The 25,114-nt window shown below is 35.8% G+C and overlaps 1 protein-coding gene across 8 annotated transcripts in view; it reads right to left on the bottom strand.

Annotated features, from left to right (window-relative positions):
- CCDC91 (coiled-coil domain containing 91) overlaps positions 1 to 25,114 on the bottom strand; it is a 376,162-nt gene that overhangs the window by 276,326 nt on the left and 74,722 nt on the right. For all 8 annotated transcript variants that reach the window (XM_067008954.1, XM_067008955.1, XM_059081562.2 and 5 more), the window contains 2 exons: positions 14,201 to 14,244; positions 12,065 to 12,143 (listed from right to left, as the gene is read on the bottom strand). In XM_067008954.1, the coding sequence (XP_066865055.1) occupies positions 12,065 to 12,143; positions 14,201 to 14,230 (109 nt within the window). In that variant the 5' untranslated portion in view covers positions 14,231 to 14,244. The remainder of the gene's footprint in view (positions 1 to 12,064; positions 12,144 to 14,200; positions 14,245 to 25,114) is intronic.

Here is a 25,114-nt window from a genome sequence, read left to right as displayed (position 1 = left end):
TGTCTATCCTGTTTGTTTTTCATTGTTCCCCCTGGACTTGGTACACAATAAATACTTATTGAATGCGGGGGGGAACAACCAAAAGGAAGTAGAAAGTAAATAGTCTCATGCTCTGACTTCAAACAAAATGACTGGTAACCAAATGAGAATCTAATCTATCTTTAAAAATTTAGGAGAAATGAAATTCTTAAATCTCATCAAACATTCCATCAAAACAAAGTATGTGTGTTTAGATTATAAGACCAAGGATTAAAATACTATAGAATGTTCCTTTAGGAATCTAACAGGTTGATGAAATCAATAACTGTTTATTCACTAGACAAATGAGCAGTTCTATCAGCAAAAATTTTCTTTTGTTTTACTTGCTGTATGTTCATAAATGTCAAGGGAATGGTTGAAGAAGAAAATAACAGTTGATTTAGCTGGGTAAAGGGTTTCATAATAACCAAACTGCATGTGAAATTTTATTACAATATTTTGTCAGCTCTGTGATGTCTGACAAATTAAATTAAAATTTCTATCCAAATTAGCTGAATCACCTTTTACCCACTTTCCTTTATTTTGACCTCAGACGTGATAGATACAAAATAATCAAAACCTTCATGTCAGGCAGACAAACTTTCTATAGCATTAAGATTAGGTAAAAATATCACTATGTATTTACCGTTCTAAACTATATTCCTAAGCATCTTTCTGTTCTAATTTCTAAATACTTGAAGCAATCTCTGTCTCATTTACCCTAAAATTATTTGGCCATTATTAAAGGTTCATTATCCAAAACAATCTATCTGAGGAGGTCCACAATAAAATTAGTCTTTATCACATTCAATTCAGGAAAACAAACCTCAAAAGATTTTTCAATTTTAATTTAAATGAAGGAAATTTTTTTCACAATGAAATTATTAAAAATAATTGGATCCTCACCTCAGCAATGCTTTAATAAGAAATAAAAATTAATAAATATGCACTGTATCACATAAATTAATTGTGGAAATCAGAGTGGGATTAATACTTTGATAAGGCACAATACTGATGCCTAAATCATGCAGAATTTTTTAACTGCAATGAGTTTCTACGACTTATTCAAGACAATATCCTAATAACAGGCACAACCTTTATTTCTCAATGTAGAGAATAATACAAATATTCAGGGAAACATTACAATAATAGGTCAAAATTACAATCTCTAAAATTATAGTCAAATAATATGTTTTGTACTTTGATATTCAGGAATCCACAAAAATGAAAAAATCCCAAACACTTCTAAACTTTAAAAATCAAATTCCACAAATAGCCAACATTTTCACTGTAGCCGAGCCCTCTGGGTGCCACTTAAAGAAAGGAACTAAGAGGGCTTCCCTGGTGGCGCAGTGGTTGAGAATCCGCCTGCCGATGCAGGAGACACGGGTTCGTGCCCTGGTCCGGGAAGATCCCACATGCCGCGGAGCAACTAAGCCCATGAGCCATGGCCGCTAGGCCTGCACGTCCGGAGCCTGTGCTCCGCAATGGGAGAGGCCACAACAGTGAGAGGCCCGCATACCTCAAAAAAAAAAAAAAAAAAAAAAGAAAGGAACTAAGAGAGTTCAGAGTGGGAATAAACTCCTGAAGTCATTTAGAAAAGACATGATAGTGGCTTTGACTGGAGTAGTAACTAGGGAAGCAGAGAGAAGTGAAAAGATCCCCAAGTTTAATTAAACTTAGAACCTACAGTATTTGCTGATGGGTGGGTTGTGCATCAGAAAACCACAAGGAGGGAACAGGAACAGAGAAGGAACAGAAGATTCAAAAATCTCAGGAAATCATGGTACTCCCTAAAGAGGAAGCCCCAGAAACACAACATCTACAGAATAGAATAGCACAGAGAGTTGGAGACTCTATTCCAGAACATCAAATACCCAAACTTCAAAAAGAAGGAAGAAGTGCTTGAAAACTCAACCTGAGTAAGCACAAAGTACGCATATTAGCAATAGTGTTCATGAGCTACAACAGTCCAGAGACATCGAGCCAAGTGTACAGCAGGGCACATCTGTCAGAACCTCTGGTTATGCTGGTCCTATTGTCCTGTCAGTGTCATGTTCCCATGGGCCCCTCAATCCTCAGTTTGGCCATTTGAAAATTCCCACAGTAAAAGATTTTACTGTTTCCAGCTAGAGCTAGGCCTAGGAGTCTAAAAAAAGAATCTCAGAGGTAAAGGTGTAAAGGGGAAGAGGGACATAGGCAGCTCTGTTAGCTTCAGGTCTGGCCTTTGCCTCTGACCTCCATTCAGAGAATTTAAGTCAGAAGTTTTTCCTAGTCACATACTGCACCATTCATCCACAGTTCCCTGATCTAAAGTCTACTTCCCACTCTTTACCCCATGCCATCCTGAGTGAACAAACAGGGCGATGATGACTTCTGCCCTTTGGCAGATTCAGGCATGGGGCTCCCTATGAACTGGTCTTAAGCCTAGCTCTCTGACCAAAACACAGAGCCCTCATCCTCGTGAAGAACAAGAACTCCATGACTCCCAAGGGAGGCTGACACTCTAGACATCAGATTTCGGCACTAGGATCTGAATTACAGAACAGTTTGTCAACTGAGACCTCTTACTTATCCTCTAAAGATATCGTGAGAACAGTATATATGTTCATGAGATTCCTTCATGATTTCATGTGCAGTGGTAGTTTGTTAATTTTCCAGGTGTATGGTATTCTATTATATAAATATACCTCAAAATATTAAACTTTCTACTTTTGATTGACATTTGGGTTGTTTCTAGTTTAGGCTATTATAAACAATGTTGCAATAAACATTACTTGACACATTAAAAAATACACTATGGGGGCTTCCCTGGTGGCACAGTGGTTGAGAATCTGCCTGCTAATGCAGGGGACAAGGGTTCGAGCCCTGGTCTGGGAGGATCCCACATGCTGCGGAGCAACTAGGCCCATGAGCCACAACTACTGAGCCTGCACGTCTGGAGCCTGTGCTCCGCAACAAGAGAGGCCGTGATAGTGAGAGGCCCGCACACCGCGATGAAGAATGGGCCCCGCTTGTCACAACTAGAGAAAGCCCTCGCACAAAAACGAAGACCCAACAGAGCAAAAATAAAAAATAAATAAATGAGGCACAAGGAAATAACTGCCCTTAAAAAAAAAAATACACTATGACAACTAAAGAGTATTTCAACCTACCATGCTAATTTGTTCATAGTCAGCTAAAGATTTTATTTTCAACATACTCATAAAATTAGCATCACCTTCAATGTGACCAACATTGTCTTATGTGTGACCATATAAATATAAAATTTGACATTATTTAGAGTTAGAGAACATGTTTGTCCTGTGCTCATTTTAGTAAAATTAATAAACGAACTATTTGTTAATTTTAATTGATCTTTCCATTAAGTCACAGGAACAATATAATATCATCATCTAAATGAAAATCGCTTCACGGAAAATACATACAAAAATATTCCCTGTAGGGTTACTTGTAACAGCAAAAAACCGGAAGTAAAATAACTGGTTACATGAATAATGGTACATCAGTGCAAAAGAGTGCTATGCAACCAGTTAGATGAATCTGGAAGATCTAGAAGTACTCCTGTAGCAACATCTACTAGCGTGGGGAAAAAGCAAGAGGCATTAGCGTGTATATACAGTATACTATGATTTGTGTAAAAAGAAGAGGAGGATACATTCACATTTTTATATGCCTGGAAGAAATCTGGAGGGTTACAAAAGAAAATGAAAACAAGTTTTATCAGGGGAGTAGGACTGGTGGACTAGGGGACTAGGATAAAAGAGAAGTGTTCACTGTATACCTTTAATATTATTTCCCTTTTCTTTCATGCCTTTTGTACTACATGTGAGTATGTCTGCCTGTCTGTTAGAAACAATAAAAAGTATATTTTCTGAAGCCAAAGAAGCATAATTCAGAAGGACAGCTATATAGAAATTTATACATTGTTATAAAAACATTTGACAATGACTTATACTGTTACTGAGCAAGACAGAGCCTAAGTTTTTGGTGGTGGTGGTGGTGGTGGCTAGCTCAGCACTGTGATCATCAAGAATCAGACCACTACCTTCATCTTATAGAAAAAAGATTCACGGCCAAGACTTCATCATTTTTAATAATGTGCAAAAATCTCTACAAGGCTCTATTTTAAAAATTTGTACATGTATTCTATAATATTCTAAAAATCAAACCATCATCTTTTTAATAAGCAAGTTCAGAATCAGATAAAAGAGATAAAGACTGTACCATAAAACACCAGAAAAAAATGAGTTTAAACAGTAATTGATAATAATTAAAATACATAGAAAAGGACCAAGTTTCTCTTCGGTACTACAGTTCTTCACAGTAACATTTGTGTTCTATGTTTACAGCTATGTTTTTAGACTAAATGTAATTTATTAGATTAGTACTGTGTCAGTTTGACCATGCAGTTAAAATGAGGTATCATCTGTGCTCCACAGCGGGAGAGGCCGCGGCAGTGAGAGGTCCGCGTACCGCAGGAAAAAAAAAAAGAGGTACCATGATTCACCTAGTGGAAGCTACTCATATTACAGACACTGTAATCAGAAAAAAAATTTACAAATAAACTTGGAACTCAAAATCTGGAAGAACGCTTAGATATCGTCTAGCCCTTCAATTTACAGATTAAATAACTGAATTTCAGAGAAGTTACACAGTTAGTTGAAGGCAAAAACCAGAACTCCTCATTCCATAGTCAGAGATATTTGATTGTAAACCACATTACAAACCTAATCTTCAAAGTCATAATAAATATCACTAATATATTTCCTATTATATGCACTAATGAAGACAGAAATTGCCATCAATTACTGAAAACCCACATAAGGACTGATACTTACATGTACAGCCATAACTCACAGCTTTATAGAAGTTACCATCTTAGTCATCATTTATAAAAACTGGCTCCAGAAAAAATAAAGGTGAGTTAAAAATCTGGGAGGTAAGAAAAAAATACAAGAAGTAGCAAAAAGAAGCTATCTGGCAATCTTCCATTCAAATACTCCTTGTGACAATATTACAAAATTATTAGACTACAATGGAAATCCAGTTTATGTTCTGGCAAAAAATGTCCAATGTGGATACAAAGTAGAAGTGACCAAAGTTTTCAGACATTACCTATACTGCCTATTATAATACAGTATGTGAAGATGGAGTAAGTCACCTTCAAATTTTACCTCAAATATAGATCAGACCAATGAATTCAGCTAATGTTTACTACCCCTATGTGCAAACCACAGATTAATCTGAAAAACAAATCACAATTTTTTCTCAAACAAAACTATGTGGACTCAGGTTCTGAGCTCTTATAGATGTGTAACAGATTCTACTGGAAAAACAGGGTTAGCAAGGAGAGTAATGGGATATTAACAAAATGGCCGGTTTGTTGTCCTAGGTTTTCCTGGCCAGGAGAATGGAGAATGGAAAAACTGAACCATGAAATCAAAAAGGCATCTGTCTTCCAGGTTTCTCTCTGCCAATGTCTTGAGAAAAATGTTTGAGCTTTCCTGTTGGCTTTGTATGCAAATAGCTCCAGATGCAAAGTGAACCACATCTAAGTTATTTGGTTCAACATCTGCTGGTCCAGTTCCCATTATTCCTTCTAAAGGGTCGGTCTGTGAAAAGACAGTTAGTTTGCCCTCTATATAAGCTGTTTTGAAGGAGCTAATTTGGATTAAAGTATCTATCTGGACCACTTGTTTTTCCCTTTGATGGTCAATGCAGTCTAATGTGGTCTGTGTAGTGCTGCAAGGAACTTAGAAACATATTGGAAAGGACAGTATTCAAGGTTTTGCCTCCCACCTCGCCTTCTAGGCAATTTATATTTATACAGTTTAAAGTAGAAAGTGAACGGTCACTTGCCTCTAAAACAGCACCACCCACATTGTACACAATGGCAACATGACAACACTTTCTGACCTAATATACTTTTCATGCAACCTCTATCACAGATTTGAAACTAAAGTTATTGATAAAAGCACTTGCTAACATTACATTTCATGAGACACTTTGCCATTTGAGATGACAGGTTTCATACAGTATCACAAAAGTGGCATAAGTTGGTCCACAGCACATGGCACTTAGTGCCTGATACACAGTATATTTTCAAACATGTGATAAATGAGTGAATTAGTGAATGAATGAACAAACAAGCTAAATAATTAATTTAAATAAATATCATGGATTCTGAAACTCTGGGTCTGCTGCAATCAGAAAACATAATCAAAAATGTACTAAAGGGCTTCCCTGGTGGCGCAGTGGTTGAGAGTCCGCCTGCCGATGCAGGGGACATGGGTTCGTGCCCCAGTCCAGGAAGATCCCACATGCCGTGGAGCGGCTAGGCCAGTGAGCCATGGCCGCTGAGCCTGCACGTCCAGAGCCTGTGCTCCACAACAGGAGAGGCCACAACAGTGAGAGGCCTACGTACCACACACACACACAAAAAAGTACTAAAGCCAAACTAAGACTAACAGTCTAATGTTCTTAGAACTTGTAAGGTCAAGTAAAGATAGAGTCCTTCCTTCAAAAGGGCATGGTAGGAAAGATAACTTGCACTGGAAGATAAAAGTGGACAAAAAGGAAGAAATGAGAATATCTATTTATGTCTACATTCTGATATATATATATATATATATATATATATATATATACACATTTGCATTTATATGTACATAAACACGTGTATATCAGAAGATAGACATTCATTTCGAAAAGTTAGTTTCCTAAAAGGCAGAGTATTACCAGTCTTATAAAAATTTACAAAAGATAGTTAATTGTTTGAGAATGATTTTGAAAAAAAAATGTTTTTATAAAAAATATAGTTCTATGAGAAGCAAATTCAAAAACTTCCTGATATTTTATGCTATGCAAAATCTGGAATGATTTTTCTTCGGGAAAAATGTTTAGAAGAATAATATTTTAAAAAGGAGGTAAAAGAACTGGATACTATTATTGCTGCTTCTAGACTCCTAATATTTTGAACTAAAATTTAGTCTAACCTCTGCTGTCCTCTACTGTTACCTGCTGACACACTGTAGGACCAGGGAAAAAATTAGAAAAAAATAGAAAAATAGCTGTTCTTTCTTTCTGAAAATCTGTGACTACTCTTACTAACCATTATTCCCAGGTTATTTGTCTGAATTGGGAATGACCAGGAAAGTTAACTGAGCCCTAGAGGAAATAGCTTCTTAGCCATCTTTGAATAATTATCTAAGATTTCCAAGATTACTATAATTTTTAAAGAAAGCTTAAATTTGCCTTCCTCTAACTTGTGATTTAAAAACTATTTAAATACCCTGAAAGAATTAAAATAAGCAAAAAGAGTTACTTGAAAGTAAATCTGCTCTATTAATTATCAAAAACAATTACTGACTAGCAAGGCACAATGCTATACTAGGTACTTTTGATTCAAAAATGTTTAAAACATGGTCTCTGCCCTCCAAGGCTTAAACTAAAATAGACATGCAGAGATGAAAGTCATACTGATAAAATCATATCTTTAAAAATACAAATAAGTACACCAATGTTCATAGCAGCATTATTTACAATGGCCATAGGAAGCAACCCAAGTGTCCACGGACGAATGAACAGATAAACAAAATGTGGTCTGTACATACAATATTATTCAGGCTAGGAAAGGCAAGAAATTCTGACACATGCTACAACATGGATGAACCTTGAGAATATCATGCTAAGTAAAATAAACCAATCACAAAAAGAAAAACACTGGATGATTCTATTTATATGAGATATCCAGAGTAGTCAAATTCATAGAGGTAGAAAGCAGAATGATAGTTGCCAGGGACTGGGGGGAGGGGGAATTGGATAGTTATTGTTTAATGGCTATAGAGTTTCAGTTTTACAAATGAGAAAGTTCTAGAGATTAGTTGCACAACAATGTGAATATAATTAAAAATACCGAATTGTACACTTAAAACTGATTAATATGGTGGGGGGGGTGGGATAAATGGGAGATTGGGATTGACTATATATAAAATACTATACATATAATACATATATTCATATACTATATATAAAATACTCTATCATATATAAAATAGATGACTAATAAGAACCTACTGTATAGCACAGGGAACTCTATTCAATACTGTGTAATGACCTATATGGGAAAAGAATCTAAGAAAGAGTGGATATGTGTATATGTATAACTGACTCACTTTGCTGTACAGCAGAAACTAATATATCATTGTAAATAAACTATACTCCAATAAAAAATTAATTAATAAAAAACTAATTAATATGGTACATTTTATGTTACATGTATTTCACCACAATTTAAAAAAAAATACAAATCGGCATAAGCTAAGTGCCAAGCAAATGGTGCAGAAAAAAATGATACAGTAGCTCAGAAGAAGGAGCAATTATGAGATATGGAACAAACAGTGAAAACACTATGTTTTTTCTTAAAAGAAAAAAACAAGACTCAAGGAAGCAGGCAGGAGTCGAGGGAAGGTGTGACAACCAGAAGCAATGGCAAACAGATAGGCACAGACATCATCTAGAAACAATGCAGCTTCAAACAATAGCCATGGAGACAAGCTAGAGGGTAAGGCTATGAAATAGGGAGGAAAATGATTGAGGCAATTCTTCTCATTGAGTAGCTTTCACTGAAATGAAATAATCATCATCACACTTTTATTGAGAGTAAAGGCAAGAGGAAAAAAGGAGATTCATAACTTCATTTTCATTCATCACTTACATTCTCCAACTCCTTTGATAAAGGAAGTGTAGAGACACATATCCTAAGTTAGATGCCACACCTCTGATGAGGGAGGTGCCTAGAGATAATAATTTGTGTAAAGAACCAACATGAGCATTTCACTTATTCTGACTGGCAATTTTTTAATTTCATTATCAGCATTTGCATACATATAATCTGGTATTTTAAAAGTTCCCACTACATAAATGATGCTATTATTACAGAGGTAATAATAGGTACCAAGGTACCTCAATTCATTAACAGTACTGAAGGCTAAAAACAGACATTCTGAGAGACAAATTATCCCAGTTTCTATTATGAAATCATCCTCCAACAAACCACCAGCCCCAAAGCAGGATAATCCCTAGGCACACTAAGCCACTACACTCCGTACTTAACGCAATCATTTATCCTATAACCCCAAGAATGAACATTTCTATACTCCCCAAAGCACCTTAAAAATTTAAACCAAATGTTTCTGAATAATCTTCTTGGATTTTATGCTGTCGTAAAATTTGGCTAATAGTCATCTCTTAAAAATATTTTTTCATATAGATTACAGACAGCTAGAGTATAGGCAGAAAACCAGACAAAAGGAGAATACTAGTCTTCTTAAACTGGAAAGAATCTGCTTTAGATCTCTTAAAGAGTTCCTCTCTTTTCTGGCATTAGCTCGGAAATGATTAAATTGTTACGCTAATCAGCTTGTTCACATCACTCTTATCTAAACAATTTCAAAATACCTGAATCAGAGGCAAAATCCAGCAGCCAGAGGAAGACAAACTATATTCAACAAAGGAGAAAGATTGCTTTCGCTGAGCAAACACCTAACATGCCATTAACTTCAGCTCTTGGCCAGATTTGTTTTCCTTCACTTCTGCAAGTCACTGAGAAAATCCAAAAAGAGTACTTTCTTCAGGTCTGATTTTTTCAGTGAGGAAGAGACAATGTGTGTGTGTGTGCGTGCGCGCGTGTGTGTACACTAGAGGGATTATTCTTTAATTCTAGTTCATTAGGCTTTGAGGACTTGACCTACAAATATACACATATATAGAGATGTGACATATAATAATAAGTTGCTCACAATATACAATTCTTTAATACATTGCCATGATAACTGTAGGAAAACAAACACTCCTCCTGCTTCCACGCAAAGTAAAGAAGTCCAATCTGGCTTCAACTTCTACTCTGTTGAAACCATTTCCTTCAATGACATTTACGACTGTCTGTGGGTTTTTCTGTCTCAAATCTCACTGACCTCCCTACAGCCTTTGACATCAGCGACCATGCCTTCTTTGAAATGTTCTACGCCTTATGCCTGTGTTGCACTAGCCCCTACTCTCCTTATCTCTCAAGTCTCTGGTCTCTTTTCCTTCCTCCTGTTCTCTAACTATGGACATCCAAATCCCTCTACTTAAGGCTCTTCTCTCTACACGTCGTTTCCCCCAGTGATCTCCTACAACTTTAACTGTCACATCAATGGAAAAACTCCCAAACGGAGAACTCCAGCCCACCTTTCTCTGAACCCTAGGTACTTTAAATAGTCATGTCTGGGACAAATTCATTAAGGCCTCATACTGCCCGAAACCAACTCTTTTAAAGTCTCTATTTCTGATCATGATAATACCACCCTCCAGAACCGAGGCTCGTAACCTTGAAAATCAATTTTGACTCCTCCTTCGCCCTCACAGCCAGTCAGTCACACAGTCCTGCTGATGCTGTTTTTCAAAAAACAGAGTTGCTGAAAATAAACTGAGATCGAAGCTGAAAGTATAAGTTTCACTCCTAAACACAGTTATCTGTATCAAAAGCCAAAGCTTTCTATAAACTGTCATGTCATCATCTGCGTGACAGGAATAATGTGCTTGCCCCACCGACAATAAACAAAACATAACAGCGCACTGAAAGTCCTAAACCATCCTATAAATGTCACTATCTCAAGTCTTCCTATCCACTCCCATTGTCACCCTAGTCTAGTCATTTACTCAGTTACTTACTCACTCATTCATTCATTCATTCGTTTTTTCTTTATTCTTTCTACAAAATTTACTGAGGGCCAACTATAAGCCAGGCACTATGTTCAGCATTTAGGACATACCAAAAGGAAAAGCAGACATGGTACCTTACAAAACTTACAGTCTAACATGAAAGCCAGAAAATAGGTGCACGTCGATGTGAGAAGGTTCTATGGGAAGGCTTCCCAGAGAAAGAAACATTAAAGTAAGAAACGGCCCATAAAACACACACGAGTTTATATGATAAGGGAGTGGAAGAGAGCAGCCGTGGGAAGGAAGGTGAGCAATTCTTGGCAAAGGAAACAACACATACAAAGCCTGCAAACAAGAATGAGCATCCTGACGGTGCCATCCTCTTTCCCACATCTGCACCTTTATTCCAAGCATTTTTCTCCCTTCAGAATCTTTCCCCATTCCAATCTCGGCCTATTGAAATTACATGCATCCTTCAAAGCCCAGATCAATGATACACACGCAGCTTCAAGGACACTACTTGACTCATACCAGGCATGAAGTAACATTTGCTAAACGAATGGATGACGAAATCATCATTCTTCCCAAATCACAAATCTGCTTCATATTACAAATATGTATGTGCCTGCCCTTGAAGTAAAGGACATGTCCCCACAGTGTCTCATACATAATAAGTGTTGGAAAAATATTTGTAGAATGAATAACTGTAATAATCTACGATGAGGCAGAGCTGTTGAAGAATGATATTTTCATCTTCGACTCCTGACTTTACAATGATTTGGCAGAACAAAAAGAAAATGCAAAGTATTATTTAGACAGAATTATATTAATACTGAACATTAGGTCTTCCATAAAATACCTCACAATAATGGAATTTATTTTTGTATTTAATTTCCTGGATGGCTTAATTCTTAATACTTTTGAATGATTTTCCTGTAGAAAAACTTCTAAATTTAAATACTGTTGGGGATGACAAATCATTTTTATAATATTTTTAGAATATTAAGAAGAAGGAGTCTTTAATTAATGAAATGGACATTCTAAAAAACTTAGTTGGCACCTCACCTTCCTAAAACAAAGACAAATTTGGAAATGTCAATTGTACTTTAATTTTATTTAATGTTCATGATATCATTTTTGGAATCATGCCTCAAGCCACCATTGCAGAATTTGTTACTCAATCCATAATTTGTTATGGAAAAAAAACTATGTTAAATTTGGGTCATTCCATTTTTCAGATCAAAGAAGGCAAAGTGAAAAGGTAGGAAAGGGGCTTTCAAAAGAAAGGCAAAAATGGTGAATAAGAAAAAAAATATTCCTAGTTACTCTACTGTAGTACCTGTAGGAAAAGCAGCCCAAGGAATGGCAGGAGATGTAGTTTGGGTTTCACCATTTCCACCATCAAAAATCTCTGCAGCCTATAAAACAAAGGCAAAATTATTTTAGAAAATCTGAAAAGTATAAATGCTATTTAAGCAATCAAGCCTCCCAATTCTGCAAATGTAATTCTCTGTAATACCCCACACATTTTCAAATTTCCTCTGAATACTCAATTACTTTTCAGTCTTCAGTGCTACCACCCCCCACTACTAGTGACTATCCCCAGTGTTTGTGCTCTATATCTTTGAGTAAAACTCTTCCTTCCTTTCTCAAATATACCTCCTACCAATGAAATTTAATTTCATATGTCCTTAATCACATTTGCATCTGTGAACCTTATATCTAAGTATTCTAAACTAACTACCACAGCGTTTACCTATGTAAATAAGAAAAATATACCATTTTTCTTCAAAAGTCTAGAGACTAAATCTTTTTCATTAATTATCACAAGACCAAAAACAGATCAATCTAAAGAAATAGGATTCATCCATATCCTTGAATAATCTACCAGCTGAACTTACTAGCATTCAACATTTAGAGAATTCCTAAAGCTGACATTTAAATTAAAGCCTCCTATTAAACAGTTTTAAAACTATGAGGCAGTCAATTACTGAATGTTGAGTTTGTGGGAAAGAGTGCAGAGTTTTCTCTCTCTTAAGTGTTCAGGTCACAGCAAAATTATCATTGAAAAACAGAGCCAGAATTTCAATTTGGATTCTGCATTGAGTTGTCAGCCAAGGAGAAGTCAATTGGGGCAATCTGCCACAGGAGCTAAGTGACGTAGAATACAGTAGCTACTCTCCATGAACTATGACAAATAAACATGGTTTATATACCCAAGGATAGAGACCTTCCATATTTCCATAACAGGATGCAGAAAGAAAGAATCCTAACAACCATAATTAAATTGGAATGGCTGGTTAACTTTGTACCTATATAACATTAAAAGGAATAGATCCGTTGAATATACGTTGAAGTATAACTGTTACTCTAAGGAACACTATCTACTCTTTTTTCTCTGATATAATAAATCAAGAAACACAATAAGATTCAGTAACATAAATAAGATTCAGTCACCCAACAAAACCCAAAATACTAAAGCAAATACAGGAAATATACAAATGTGCTAAACAAAAAACAATGTTAGATGAAATGTAGAAAACAGGTAAGTTCATATTCTAAATATCTCCATATTAACAGCTATTAAAGATCAACAGAACAGAAAATGATCCTAACCTAAACTCACACTATTCTTTCATGACATTCAGAGCACTAGATATATACTTAATATCTCATTTCTCCTATTAACGTCATTAATTACAGTCCCTATCTCTAACAATTTCCTTTTCACCAAGTTCCAAACTAGGTAAAGATATTTCTTTAAAAAAAAAAAAAAAGCAAAAATCACAGCGCTCACTTGATGGTAGTTCCAGGACTTGAGCTCAGGCATCCTGACTCCTAATCCAGAGATTTTCCTGCAAGACTATACTGGCTCCATAAAAATAACTGGGTTACAAAATATTTCAATAAAATGAACACACACTGAAAAGGATTAAGGAAAAGACAGTGCTCCTTCAGCTAACAATTTCCTTACAAAGCATCCAACTAAAACCTAAGAGAATAATCCAACAGGGCAAACATACTAATTAGCTCTATAAGCCACCAAAAGGCCGTGTACTTAATATACTAAATCAACTCATCACAGGTGTAAGCATGAAAATATGTGACAGATCTTCAATACTCATCCCTCATCTCACAAGTATTTCCTAATAGACATGTATCACAGCAAAATCATCTGCAGACAATTTCTCAAACCTCTTCTCTACTGCTTCCACTAGTAGTACTTAACTACCTCAATTTAAACCATTCCTATGGTCATGACCAAGTGTTCAATAACAATAAATCAGTTTTAACTTTCAGAGGGAATATATTTTAATTTTTCTTGATTTCATTTTTTTATTCCAGAGTTATATTCAAAGTGATCAAGAAAGGATCATGAACACCAATGATAAATAATACATTTAGTATACTCTATTATAATCCCACAAAGTTGAAACAATTACATAAGCAAAATAAGGTAAATAACAGCACATACCTCAAAACCACCAAAATCATCATCATCCATTCTTTTAAGTGCACCTGAAAAACAGAAGACATTGAAACAAGCCCACACACAGTCATTTATGTCAAAACACTTCTCTCACTTAAAGATATATATACATTTTGATTTGTTTTTTTGATTTATAAATTAAAACTATTTCATTTGGGTTAAAAAATGTATTTTAACCATATGCATATGTATTTTTAACAAAAAGACTGAGGTTTTTTGGCAAAATTAGCCATTCTGGCAAAATTAACAATTTCTGTGACTTTTTCAGCGACCATGTATTTTGCCATTTTATGTTGAGACGCCAGGAGTGGAAAAATATTCTTTTACATTTTAATTTGCTTTTCCCAAATTGGCACTAGGGCTCAATTCAATAATGCTTCCTGCTTTTTGCATCGATTCCCCAGTTGTCTGGCAACATCAGCACAAACTCCAGTTAAGAACAGGACTGTGGTGAATTTTTGGAAATCTGTCCCACACCACAAAGGTTCTTCCCTCGGTTTCATGGCCGAGGTTGATTTAGATTTTCAAAATTGATCAGCATTTTTGAGCTGTGGCCACAACTTCTGGAGCATTTTGATATGTGTATTTTTAGCTGAAACTGCTTTGCACTTTTGGAAAAATGTGGAGCAAGTTACTAGGCTGATCAAGATAAATCAAGTCATGTATTCATGGAGACCAGGAAAGAGAAAAACACAAGCGAATATCCAGAATACCTCTCTTCTTTACCCTTAAAGTATGTAAGAGAGATGAGCAGTGGGATAATACATGCTTTATTTTGTCCTAATGCACATCATAAAAATAAAAGGATAAAACCATGAGTGCCTGGGCTTTTAAAAAAAAAGAAAAAGAAAGAAAGAAAGAATAAGAAGGAGATGCTTTTATCTAACAAACAGTGAAAGAACTAAAAAACCTGGAAAGGTAAAATGAGTAATAGGTGATATATAGTAAAACAAAAAATAAATTCTCAATAAATTTTGAAGTGATACTCTGTTCAATAACTGGTTTCCTTTTCTATCTTTCAAAAGTGAACATATTCAAATATGAATTATAGTTTTCTTGACCCAGTAATACTAAACGGACTTGATTACAGAAAAACAATCTTCTCCAACTTCTAAAAAAAAAAAAAAAACAGCTAAGCAAATTAAATCATATGCTAAGCTCTAATTCTAAAGGTATTTTCTAAGGCATTTTGCTTTGAGTTATAAAGCAGTAGTTATCTACAGCCATGCTTTGCCTTATCACTAAAATTAATACTAATGCCTTCAAAAATAAAACTCAAAGATAGTCAAAGAAAAATAAACAGTAAAAAACAATCTCAAGGATTGCTTTAATAGACAAAGAAAATTTATTTTCACAGAAACTCAGTAGGGAATGACACTATAAGGAATATGTAGACAGAAACACATTATAAAAAGGGACTACATTAAATTAATCAGAATATTACACCAGTATTGTCACCATTACCCACAATTTAACAATCTGTTGAAAAATTTTTAAAAGATGTACTTCTCCAAAAATCAAAGCTAAGCAACTCATCCACACACACTTAAAAAATATAAACCAGACTTTCAGAAACTTTTGATGGTGGTTTGTTTGAAATGGAATTCACATTAATTCTGTGTTGCAAGCGAATAGAAATCTGTATGTGATTACATTTTTCATGAAGAAATTATGAAAGAAGAGTGATATGGATACTGAGAATTAACCGAGTCAAACTATAAACACCAAGTTTGTGTTTTCCACATGTGTCCCACGAATCTCAGGAGACAACTAAAAGATATTTTTAGCATCTACAAACACTGTACCCAAATAACATGGTTTCAAAATAATGGAATTTTTAGAGTAATGCTTCTATGTGTTTTCTTAAGTCATATCCCAATAAGTTATGTGTAAGGTGCCAGAAAATTTGAAAACAAAAACAAATACCCATGCCTAACAATCATTTCAGCTTGTTTGCCTGTGGTAATGAACCAAATACCATCAGTTTCCTAAGTACTGATTTAGCTCTACAAAAGAACATATTAGTGACCACGGATGCTTTCCATACCCCAGCAACTATTACATATTAAAATGCAGATTAGTCTTTCTGTACTTTATTTTCAAAGAAATATTAATATATTTTAAGACAAATGTGTCCTGAGTTTCTTAAAATATAGTACTAGAGAAATAAACATTATTATTTTAAAGCAATAACCTTTCTCTGAATAATTTAGTTTCAAATTCTGAAATAGTTTCTGTTTCCTTCTGAATACTTTAAAGAGCAGGAGGAAGCAAAATTAACAACACTGATTTGTAAAAATCAATTTTACAAAATACAAAAACTAAAAATTAGTTTTTAAAAGGAAATATTACAAATGTGGGCTTCTTTATGGATTTAGCTAGTCCAATACATTGAGCACACTGTTTTGTCTACCGTGCATCTGTAAACCTTTTAGAAGATTTCTAGCATCTAACATTATCCCATTAAACTGCAAATATAATATAGCAATGCCAAATATATCTGTCATCTAAGTTATAGACTCATGAGCCTGGCCAAAAAATTGACAGATCATGCAGTTCATTCTTTTGTGTCATGGCAGGGGGTAAGATGTATACTTTGTTATGTTGAAAGATTTCATAATATCTAGGTTTAACAATTCTCAGGCTTCTTTCCATCTGAATTTAATCTCTTCTGTTGCACTATTATATTAATTCCCTCCTTAACTATCCTCAGTATTCAATATATTGCTGATATTTCACAAGAAAAACATATACACAACACTTAATGTAACATTTTTTATTAAGCAACTCTATAGAAGAGATCACTCAAGGTCCTCAAGGAGTTACAGCCTGGTGTGGAGGAGAGAGCAGTGTGCAAGAAAACAATGCAAATATAACATGAAATATAAAAGGGTCTTAACGAAAAAAAGAAAAGTAATCCAAGGGGGGAGAAAAAGATTTTCAGAAGGTGAAATGTCTAGCTGGAGCACCATGAAACACTTCAGGTAAAAGGAGACATTTGAGATTTATTTCAAGAGACTTAGCAGAGAATTTTAAATGGCACATTAAGAACACCCATCTTATTCAAGTCTTTCCCCAAAAACTTTTCCTAAAAGATAGCAAGCAAAGATTTGACTGTTTGCTTTCACATAAACACGGGGTCAAAGAGTAGGTAAAATGAAAAAACTGCAAAAAAAAAACCAAAAAAACTGAAAGCAAATACAAGGAAGATGAATCTTACACTACCAGTGGAGAAAATAAGAATCAATCACGTTTACATCACAGAAACCACAAAAGGCTCAAGAATGGTCAACACCGGAAGTTGGGTAAAGATGAGACTCAAAATAAGAGTCACAGTCAGATATATATTCCAAAATCCCCTCTCAGAATCTGCACAACTGGGCAATTTACAATGCCTCATCACAGAAGAAAACTGAAGGTTTATTCCTTGGACAGGATAAAACCAAGAATCTCTGGATTGGAAGACCAGAGACAGGTGACTAAGTCAAAGTTGTATTACATTTTGAGATGCATTCCTCAGCCTTCTTTCACCACTCGGCAACCAATCTGCCACTTGACAGGCTTCAACCTCTGAACAGCAAATTAGAAGATTCTTCTCTGGTGAATCTAATCAACCCATGAAAAAGAACCTCATCAGAAGTTCCACAAAGAAACAGCTCACTCAGGCAACGCTACTTTGACAAACCCTACCCACACACACAGAATTTCCAATTTGCTCCTTATTTCAATAAGAGACAAAGTAAGTATAATGGTTAAAAGAAGGGACTATGGAGTCAGGCTGCCTGGATTCAAATCCTAGCTCTGCCACTTACCTACTGTGTTACATTGTGCAAGTTATTTAACATTTTATGACTCAGTTTCCTCATCTGTCAGATAGGAATAATAACAATGGTAACCAATTCCTAAAGTCATTATGAGGATTAAATAAGTTAAAATAGATGTAGAACAATGTCTGACACTTTAATCACTATGTAAGTGTATGCTACTTTATTTTTAGTATCTCACTCTTGCATATGAGCAGACTGCCAAGGACAATCAAAGATATGAAGAAAGTATCTAATATGAAAAATAGAGAAAAAATGGAATAAACAAAGACTACATAGGAGAGAAATTTTTCTAAAAAATAAAAACTATAACTAATACCTTCAGAGAGTTGAGAACAGAAGACAGGGCATTCATGAAATAAGAACAATAAGCTTTAATTTTTTTGAGGGGGGGGGTGTAAAACAAGACCAAGGTCTTGAAAATAAAAATGATTACAGAAATGAAAAACTTCAGGTTGGGTAATAGAGCGGAGAAAATCTTCTTTAAAAAGAAGAGTATAAAAGAAAAAGAAATGGAAAATCAGAGTAAAAATATAAGAAAATTATAAGATCCAGTCTAGAATATGTAATATTTAATTATTAGGAATTCTAGAAAGAACAGAGAAAACAAAAGATAAGAAATCATCAACAAAATAATAATAAAAGAAATTTTCTAAAACAAAAGTATACAATTTGCAGATTTAACGGTTCCTCATGTATCTAAGAAAATAGAAGTAAAAACCCATACTAAGTCACAGTAGAGAAAAAGAGAAGATCCTACAAGCTTCTAAAGAGATAAAATAGGTTTTATACAAAGGATAAAGAATATATGTAATGGCATTAGACTTAACAAGAGCATCACTGGAAGGCAAAGAACAATGAAGCAATGCTTCTAAAATTGTGAGGGAAATTCTACAGCACAGAACTTCATAATCAGCCAAACCAACAAATAATCAAGTTGAGGGAGGCATAAGGCATATTCACACCAGCAAAGTCTCAAAAAAAAAAAAAATTCCCAAACACTCTATGGAGTAAACCAAAGGAATAAGACATGAGGAAGACACAGGATTAGGAAAAAGGAAATCCAACTAAAGTGAAAGGCAAAGGGAATTCTCCCAGAAAAAATGAAGTGACTTCCCAAGACATCTATGTAACAAGAAGAGAGAGCAACCAGCCTAAATTGGAGCAGAGCGGAAAGCTCCTGGGAGATGTATTCAAGGAAATGAAATTAACAGACTGTCTCTGTTTTACCATCATAAGAGTAATATTAAACAACTGGGGGAAAATTTAGGCTTGAATTAGTGATTAGAAAATTAACCAAAAGAAAACAGTGAGAAAATAATGTGTTAGACAGGAAAAGTAAACATTATATACTATATTTTTCAGCTGTGAATAGTACTGACATGGTCATAATAATGTAAACAATGAATAACTAACTGCACCAAAATTATAATATAACCATATTGGGAAGGTAAGAGAAAGAAGATGAAGGATGTGGTATGAGGCAGCGGGGCTGGTAAAAGACAGTTAAAGCCTCATCTTCCATAATGGAAAGACGATGGATATGAAATTTAAAAATCGAGAAGTAGCAATAATAAACATGTTATTTTGTGATTCACTGGTAAACACTAAAAGAATCAGCTATGTATGCTGAACCTCTTGCTTCTAGAAAGCAAGAAATGGAGAGGCTGGAAAAGAATAGAGGGCATTAGGAGATGGCTGTGGGTCATAACAAGCCTTTCACAACTTTAAACTGTGGTCACGCATAACTGAATTTTTTTAACGATAGCATACAAAACATCATGGCACAATGAATCAGCTACCCATTATTTCCATCAAAATACTACTCTGAAAAAGAAAACTCAAGGTAAGTTTTTTTTTCAGAACAAACTATAAAAGAAGGCTTAAATGTTTTAAATTAGCATTTAATCAGTGAATAAATGAAAATGTGTCATGTTAGTCTCCTTCATAACATGTTCCCATATTATAAGTATTTATACAAAATGTAAAAGCGTATCTTAGACACCAAAGTTGCCTAAACAAAATGCGAAAAAAAACCAAACAGAGAAACAGACAATTTAGGTAACTGACTTCAGAAAATACAATCTCCAAAGATTATCCAGATTATTCAATCAGCCCGAAGTGCCTCACTAGTTAACACTGTCCATTCAGCATTTAATTCAATCTCTATCCCATCTGGAAAACTACTGGCTAACCAACGTCCTCATAATCACAATATTTTTCCATTTGTGACTATTTCATGCCATGTTTCCTAGAAGCAACAGACAGGTGATTTTCTTTTCAGACAGTCTGAAGCAAATATAAATTGGTAAGAGGAAACAACAAAGGAAATACATATAAACACAGACACACACACACATACCCTTAGTTAAGGTTAAAAATGAACAGCCATTAAGATTGAACTAAAAGGAAGAGTCTAATCATATAAAATCAGAATTTCAAGCTTATCTGTTCAAGGAAATTACTTGTTTACCTGAATTTCCCTAGCTCTTCCAAGGTAATGTAAGGACCATTTCTTAACCTTTCTTTTAACTCCCTAGAACCTTGAACTATGTAGTTCCTAGCACATACTAGGAGCTCAAAAAATATTTTTGAATCAATGCTTTTGGAATAAATGACTCAATGAAAGCAAATGAGTTACTAATAGTTCCTCTGTAACTTCACTTTTCCTCTTATTTCTCCAAGAAAAATACATTGGAGTTTGAGCACTAAAACAGCTCTACCTTGATTAAGGCATGAGCCTGAGAGTCTATATCTTAAAAGAAATTATAGTGCCACATTCCACTCTCTTATCCAATTATTATTGTGGCTAATGATAATTTTGAAACGTCCTATAAGAAGCCTAATTGCAGAATTATTACCATACTATAAATAATACTGTCAATGGCAAAATATAATCACAAGTTAAAAAAAATAACTGAGATGTATATTCACTACCTAAAAAATATTCTACTCATAAATGGTGAGACAGGAAAACACCCCAACCAGAACTAATTCTAATAACTAAACATTTTCCTTTATGTAATTTTCATCTGTGCTATCAATTAAGTCTTTGTGTTTGCCAACCTTCATTCAGGAAATTTACATGTCCCAGCAGATGAGGGAAAAAAAGCACTTAGATTCTCCAAATACTTAATCTACTTTCCAACCTGGTTAATTCTTCTACCTCCTCCAACTCCTTAACAGCAATCTTTCCCTCAGCTGACGGTCTTCTGATCATATCTCACTCTCAATCTTAATGCTCTACCCAACTTTTCCAGAATTACCCACCTCATTGGGGCCAGTCATATATTCCCAACCAAATAATAAATATTTTCATATGGTTATCCTGCTGTCAATTCACAATTCTCACTCTGTGAATTACACTCCTTCTATCTGGCAAAATCTCAACCCTCAATGAATCTTAAGGGGTACATACATCACCTCTTCTCACATTTTAAGAGGACAAAGGCCTTCTCTGGATGGAAGGAGACAAAACTAAAGAAATACTATAGTCCCTTTCTCTACCTTCTTTACTTCTAAGAAAAAAATAAGAAGAAGGATGATGAGAGCAGGACATCCATATGTTCTCTACAGGTGAGGTTAATGTATAGAGGTCAGCATGCATGCACAGTACAAGTTCTTTGGGTTCCCCACAGCCCATAAACAATATAATCTTCCTCTGGTCCAGCTCCCATAAGAGAAGCTCACCAGAGAAAAACTTCATGTTCTTAGCATGGAGACATATTTTTTCTTACAGGTAAGTTTAATTCAGGAGAGAACTTGTAGGAGACCTCATTTCAGCCTCAGTCCATGCCACATTTACATTAAACTTTTAAGACTAGAGCCACTTTTCTGAATCCTATGACTCTTGGTTCTATGTCTCAATAGCTTCAGAATCTGGAGTGGTTACAAGGCAAGAGATAATAGCTCCCACAAAGAACTGCCAACAATATCCAACTGCCTGTCTTCTGCTGAGAAGTATCAAAGGATTCACTATAAAATTCAGGTTTCCCATCCTCAGCTGGGTCCACAGTGCAGCCTACCACATCCACTTTTTCTCTAATTGAGCCTCTTTCCCTCATTCTCCGAAGCTATTTCAAAGATTTTCCGCTCTCCTCAAACTTCCAATCTGTCTATTCCTTTCAGTAATCAAAGTACATGACCAAGCCTCCTGCTAAACAGAGAAAACAAGAGGCATTTTAAGGGAAGGCCCTTAACATTTTTCTACCAAAACTACAGTTACCAGCAGCTATACCCAACTATTCCACTTCCTTCTGCTCACAAGAAAAAAGGAATCCCTCCACCTACTTAGGGCTAATTCCTCATCTGTGCTCTGAGACCTGGCTCTCTCAACTATTCCCTCTCTTTATTAAATATTCAACTTTCCCCTTTTATTTGGCTCCTTCCTATTAACACTGAAACATGTTCCATGTCCTACATCTTTAAAAATGAAACAAAACAAAAACAAAAGCAAAACCATCCTCAACTACATTCTTCTCCAACCACAGCCCTCTCCTTTTCACAGCTCAACATCATAGATGCTCTATTCTTACAGCCCATGCCTGCAACCAATTACCTCCTTTTCACTAAATGCAAAAAGACACTTTCAATTCCTTGTCTTATTTGAACACTAACAGCATTTGACCAGGCTTTCCTTCTCAAAACACTCTCAATCTGTGGTCTGCAAAACAACCATACTTTTTCCCTCTTTCTTCCTATTTCTCTGACTGCTTCTTCCCAATCCCCCTTACAGGTTCTTCTTCTACCCACCCTTTAAATGTTAGTTTCTAAGTACTCCAATCTAGCCCCTCTTTTTATCTCATTTCAAATAAACTCTCTAGATTACCTCATTCATTCCTTCAGATTCATTTACAAACAAGTTAAGGAATCTCTAGTTCAGATCCATCTCCTGAGCTTCAGATCCATAAACCCAACAGACAATTGACTAGTTTCTCTTTCATCTAACAGGTACTTCAAATTCAATGCAATCAATACTGAACTCAAGACCTCTCCCATCAACCTCAAATTAACTCTTCCTCTAGGATTCCTTCACCCAGTGATTGGTACTGCCATCTACAACACAGTTCACCAAGACAAAAACCTGGAGTCAGGGCTTCCCTGGTGGCGCAGTGGTTGAGAGTCCGCCTGCCGATGCAGGAGACACGGGTTTGTGCCCCGGTCCGGGAGGATCCCACATACCGCGGAGCGGCTGGGCCCGTGAGCCATGGCCGCTGCGCCTGCGCGTCCGGAGCCTGTGCTCCGCAACGGGAGAGGCCACAGCAGTGAGAGGCCCGCATACCGAAAAAAAAAAAAAAAAAAACCTGGAGTCACCCTTGCGTCTTCCTTCTCTCACTCCACACATCCAATCAGTCACCAAATCCTATGTCCTAAATACTTCTAGAATGCATGTACTCAATCACCAATACTTTCATCCTAGTTAAGGCACCTTTATCTTTCATCTGGTTTATAGTATCAGCCTTCAAAATCGTTCTCTGCTTCCAGTTTGCTCCTTTCTATTCCATCCTCCACTCCACTACCCAAGTGATTCTTCTACAGACTCATCTATTTAAAGTTTTTCAGTGGCTCCTCATCATTTTTTGGATGCAGTCAAAATTCTTAACATGAACTAACAAATCTGTGTAACCTAGCTGTTCCTACCATCCTCATCTGTAGCATATCCATATACTGCAATTATTATTATTACTGTATTATGAGATCCTCTAAATATATTACTCTATGGCTAAAATAAACTTCCTTTCTTCTTCACAAAAGACTTTCTATTCTAAATCTTGTTATTTTCGGTCAATAGTATTATCATTCTTTAATCTATCCAGAATGCAGAAACTATGTGTTACCTTTTACACTTTACACTATAGCCAGGTATGTCATTCAGTCCTGTATTAGTTTCCTCGCTCCTCTTTCCCTTCTCCTCTGGTGACCATCCTTGTGATTCAAATATCTATCACTATTTCTGGAAAATTATCAGAACTTACTTTCAGTCACTTTGCTCTTCAATCCATTCACCACACTGGGTAACTCTTTCTAAAACAATTAAGTTTTAAACTCTAAAACTATCATCATATCAATCTCAACTCCAAATCTTCCAAAACAAGAATGACAGGGGCTTCCCTGGTGGCTCAGTGGTTGAGAGTTCGCCTGCCGATGCAGGGGACACGGGTTCGTGCCCCGGTCCGGGAAGATCCCACATGCCGCGGAGCAGCTGGGCCTGCGCGTCCGGAGCCTGTGCTCTGCAACGGGAGAGGCCACAAGAGTGAGAGGCCCGCATACCGAGAAAAAAAAAAGAATGACAAATCCATGCCTCTGTGGGACACAAACTTTGGAGCCTCACCATGTAAGCAAAGCAAACATGAAGACAAAGTTGTGAATTGCACTGGCACTAATGATTAGAAGTAAAAATGTATCCTGTAAAAAAGCCTACAATTTGGGCTTCCCTGGTGGCGCAGTGGTTGAGAATCCGCCTGCCGATGCAGGAGACACGGGTTCGTGCCCTGGTCCGGGAAGATCCCACGTGCCGCGGAGCAACTAAGCCCGTGAGCTATGGCCGCTGAGCCTGTGCGTCCGGAGCCTGTGCTCCGCAACGGGAGAGGCCACAACAGTGAGAGGCCTGCATACCGCAAAAAAAAAAAAAAAAAAAAAAAAAAAAAGCCTACAATTACATCACAATATTAAGGCAATATTATGAGGGTACTCTATACAACAAGCAATAGAGAAAAGTGTTAGTTAACAACACAGTAAAGTCAGTGTTGACAACTTTATAAAGTGCAGAAGATCACAAATGTAATTTTCTCTAATAAAGTGTTTCATATCTTTCATAGTGTTATATATGCTCGTCTATTTATTTTCTATTTATAGTGAAGTCTCATTTATCTGGACAGATATATCTGATAATCTCATCTAACTGGAACATGGTTGTTCTGATACAATAAGCATAACACACTTAGGTAAATAACAGTGAAATTATAAACTCAGTGTCTCAGTGTTCAGATACTTTAACCATAGACAGCTTTACACTCTTGATTAAGAATTTGTTTACTCTTCTACTAGACATAATTAGAGGCCCCCAAATGCCTCT

The sequence above is a fragment of the Kogia breviceps genome, chromosome 12, assembly GCF_026419965.1.
Source record: "Kogia breviceps isolate mKogBre1 chromosome 12, mKogBre1 haplotype 1, whole genome shotgun sequence".
Lineage (NCBI taxonomy): Eukaryota > Metazoa > Chordata > Mammalia > Artiodactyla > Physeteridae > Kogia > Kogia breviceps.
This window is presented reverse-complemented; position numbering and strand designations above follow the sequence as displayed.